This window comes from Caenorhabditis briggsae (assembly GCF_000004555.2).
Source record: "Caenorhabditis briggsae complete genome, chrV, whole genome shotgun sequence".
NCBI classification, from domain to species: domain Eukaryota; kingdom Metazoa; phylum Nematoda; class Chromadorea; order Rhabditida; family Rhabditidae; genus Caenorhabditis; species Caenorhabditis briggsae.
This window is the reverse complement of record NC_013488.2, coordinates 15,962,052-15,965,335: the sequence shown is the minus strand read 5'-3', so window position 1 is coordinate 15,965,335 and position 3,284 is coordinate 15,962,052. Positions and strand designations below refer to the sequence as shown.

Below are 3,284 nucleotides of genomic sequence, written 5' to 3'. Positions count from 1 at the left end.
TTCTTACGAAAATTACAGAAAAAACGGCTGAAAACGGCGAAATATGCATTGAAAAATGCGTGGCCGCGTGGCCGAGCTCATGATTTTTCTAGTCCCCCGTTGACGAAAACTTAGCGGCGCTTCAATTTTGTCGGCGTTACTCATGGATTTCCACTTTTTTCTGAATTTTTTCGTAATAGCATTATAAAATACCTTGCTTCGAGAACATTTTAAAACAAAAAAAATAAAATTTTTTGGTCGGAGCCCCCCTTTAAAGAAGAATTCACGGGCATTTGAGCTCATGACTACTGGACTGAGTTTCGGAGTTCCGAATTGTTAAAGTTCCTGAACTTCTCGAATTTCCAAAAAATAGGTGATATGTGGAATCTCCCAAACTTCCGATTATTTCTAGTTTCACGAAACTTTGAAACTTTTCGAAGTTTTCCAAATGACCAATTTTTTGAAATCGTAGTTTCGAATCATCCAAGTTTTCAAAATGACATGTTCAGCTTTTTTTTTGATATTCTGAAACTTTCGGAATCAAAAATTCCAAAATCAAAATCCGCTTTCAATCTTCCCCCACATCCCTTCTTGAGCTAATCTACATCTTCTTATCGCATTGTTTCAAAATTAAAGGCTTTTTTTCTGAAACTCCCTCTAACTTTCAATTTTCCAGGTATGCCTGGCCAAACCATTCGATTGAAATCTCCAAAACTGGGATGCATCCCAATCCGTCCATTTCTGATCTTCATATCATCGCTCGGACTATTCGGAACACTTTCGTTACTTGTTACTGAGCCACCATCAACCATGAACGTTATCCTTGGCGCATCGAGTTTTGTATTCAACAGTTATCTATTCTATGGAGCTCTCCATTACAACTACGCATCACTCGGTTATGCGCAAAACTTTGTGGTTTTCTCAATGATTCTCTCGTTTGCAATGCTTTGTTTTCTACCAGTACTCGTCACAAGTTGTATTGCATCGGATTATCACAAGTACCTGAAAGCTGAAATTTCGACAAGCACATTGAAAATAAGTGAAGATGGAGAAGAAACTACCAAGAAACCACAAATCGACATTTTCGATGAGAGGAGCTTCTCAGAAATCGCCAGAAAGATCCCAGAAGAAGACGACAAAAATGCAGCTGTAGTAAAATTCTTAAGAGGATTTGGTGCGGGAGAAATGATTGTGTTTATGGTCGTCTTCTCTTTTTTATGTGAGTAACAAATCTAACCTGTAAGAAAGTTTTTTTCCGTTTCCAGATTCATATATGTTGTATGTTATGATCAAACGTCTCCGGAAGTTCATTGCCGCCAGAAAGGAAATCTATGAAATGGAGATGTTGGCGTGAATTCCAGTTCTATGGCCTGCTGAAAATCCTTTTCGACTCAAACTAATGTATGGTAACCTGAATTATAAAAAGGCTGTCATAATTTCAATAATTTTTTAAAATAAATCTTTGTGGACATCTGAAACGTTTGACGTGAATAAATTTGCACCAAAAAAGTGTATGAACAGTAAAAGAAATAGATCAAGCTGCGCCGAAGGCCCACCAGCCAGACGTTTGAAGCGCTGGAGGCGCGGCAAACAGGCTGGTTTTTTAAGAATAATTTTTAACTGGATTCTTGGAAGATACGAAAGGCAGTGCACCCTTACATGTCATGCACAACCCAAAAGAATTCGAATTTTTCAAATCGAATAGTTCTACTGTCGGCGTTTTCTTTTTATAATATTAATCTGATACGGAGTTTCCCAAAATCCAATTTTCTTTGTTGAAATAATCTTATCTGAAACCATTGGTTATCTTACAATTAGAACAGATCTTATCTTCGAACCTTGCGCCCAAAAATGTATTTAAAGCCTTTTCGGTCTGTTTTCATACTGAAGAAAATTCTTGACAAGATTTATTGCGGGAGAAATGGTTGTGTTCTTCCATATTGTCTGTATATTATGTGAGTTATAAGAATACCTGTATGGAATTTTCTTCTTGTTTTCAGATTTCTATGTGGAATATGTTATTATCAAACGTCTTCGGAAGTTCATCGCAGCAAGAAACGAAGTGTATGGAAAAGAGTTTTTGGCGTAAATTCCAGTTCTGTGACTTGTTAAACATCTTTTTAAACTGATGACGGATAACTTGAATTGTAAAAAATCTATAGGAATTTTTATCAGTTATGTTCTTCTCTGTCTTTTCATCTTTTGTCTATTTTTAAAGTCCCTACTATCTTTCAACTTGCACCTTATTTGAAAAAATTTGTACCCAAAAGTTTTGTTCTACATAATTATACTGACACATATAATTTCTTTCAAAACTTCCAGTGTACCCAAAACAGAATCACATCATTTATTTCATGCACTCAAAAACAATTCGTCATTTTTCTGGGCTACTGTACCCCTCGATGTCTATCTGAAGACGTGACCGACACAAATGGTGACCATCGATTTAGCGTTTTCAGCCCACTCAATTTTCCACGTAACAATCCTTTACAGTACTCCCGATAAGCATGATGGCAGTACAACATCACCAATGTAGCAGATGCACCATGAATCGACATTACCACGTAGGCAAAACTATTCAGTTCAGAAGTGTTCCATCCAAAATAGCCAATGAATATGAGAAGAATTTGTGGCGTGCCAATGACAGATGCAGGAATTGCGATCTAAAATTTTTGGGATTTTTGGGGTTTTTGGGATTCTAGGATTTTTAAGATTTGGACTTTTGAGGATTTGTGATTTTTGGGATTAAATGTTTGGGAATTAAGATACCGTATTTGCTCTACTACTAGCCAACCCTATGATTCACTTTGAGCTCAATTACGGTTCCTATGAGAGATATCAAAAAATTTGTCAACTGATTAATTGTTTATCATGATATAAGACGGTAGAAATTTGAAGAATTTTTTTCTCATTTCTGAAAACCGGAATTTCTCAAATTTTATGTACAAAAAGAACAGAGTTAATAGAAAAAACAAAAGTTTTTCGAAAAGTTTGTCTTTTCGACAGATTTCGTCTAGTTTCGTCTTGACTTTTTATTATTCAGAAATTTTCTGTATGAATATTCCAGAAATGAGACCCACTGATAACACACGTTCTTTCCTTTTCAAACAAAGATTGGGATACTATTAGGGGACCTTATATTGGATCAAATGAGTCATTCCTTACTTTGAATTATCAGATGAGGAATGAGCTAATTCTGAATAAGTATAAAATAGGAAGAAACGGAAAAAATACAAAATGAACTCGAATTGCCAGAACTGTTCTTGTATATTTGAGCTACGGTTGTATCCTATTATTCGGCTGGA

General features: G+C 35.7%; 2 protein-coding genes across 2 annotated transcripts in view; one reads left to right on the top strand and one right to left on the bottom strand.

The window, feature by feature from the left end:
* Positions 1-657: 657 nt before the first annotated feature.
* Positions 658-1,333, top strand: CBG22616 (the record flags this gene model as incomplete). The annotated part of the gene is made up of 2 exons (XM_002638141.1): positions 658-1,198; positions 1,245-1,333. 2 exons carry the CDS (start codon positions 658-660, stop codon positions 1,331-1,333), a joined length of 630 nt encoding a protein of 209 aa, XP_002638187.1.
* A 1,033-nt stretch (positions 1,334-2,366) lies between these two features.
* Positions 2,367-3,284, bottom strand: part of CBG22615 — a gene marked incomplete at both ends in the record, with an annotated part of 2,716 nt that continues 1,798 nt past the window's right edge. Inside the window, one exon of the mRNA XM_002638140.1 lies at positions 2,367-2,642. Within this exon, the coding sequence (XP_002638186.1) occupies positions 2,367-2,642 (276 nt within the window). The remainder of the gene's footprint in view (positions 2,643-3,284) is intronic.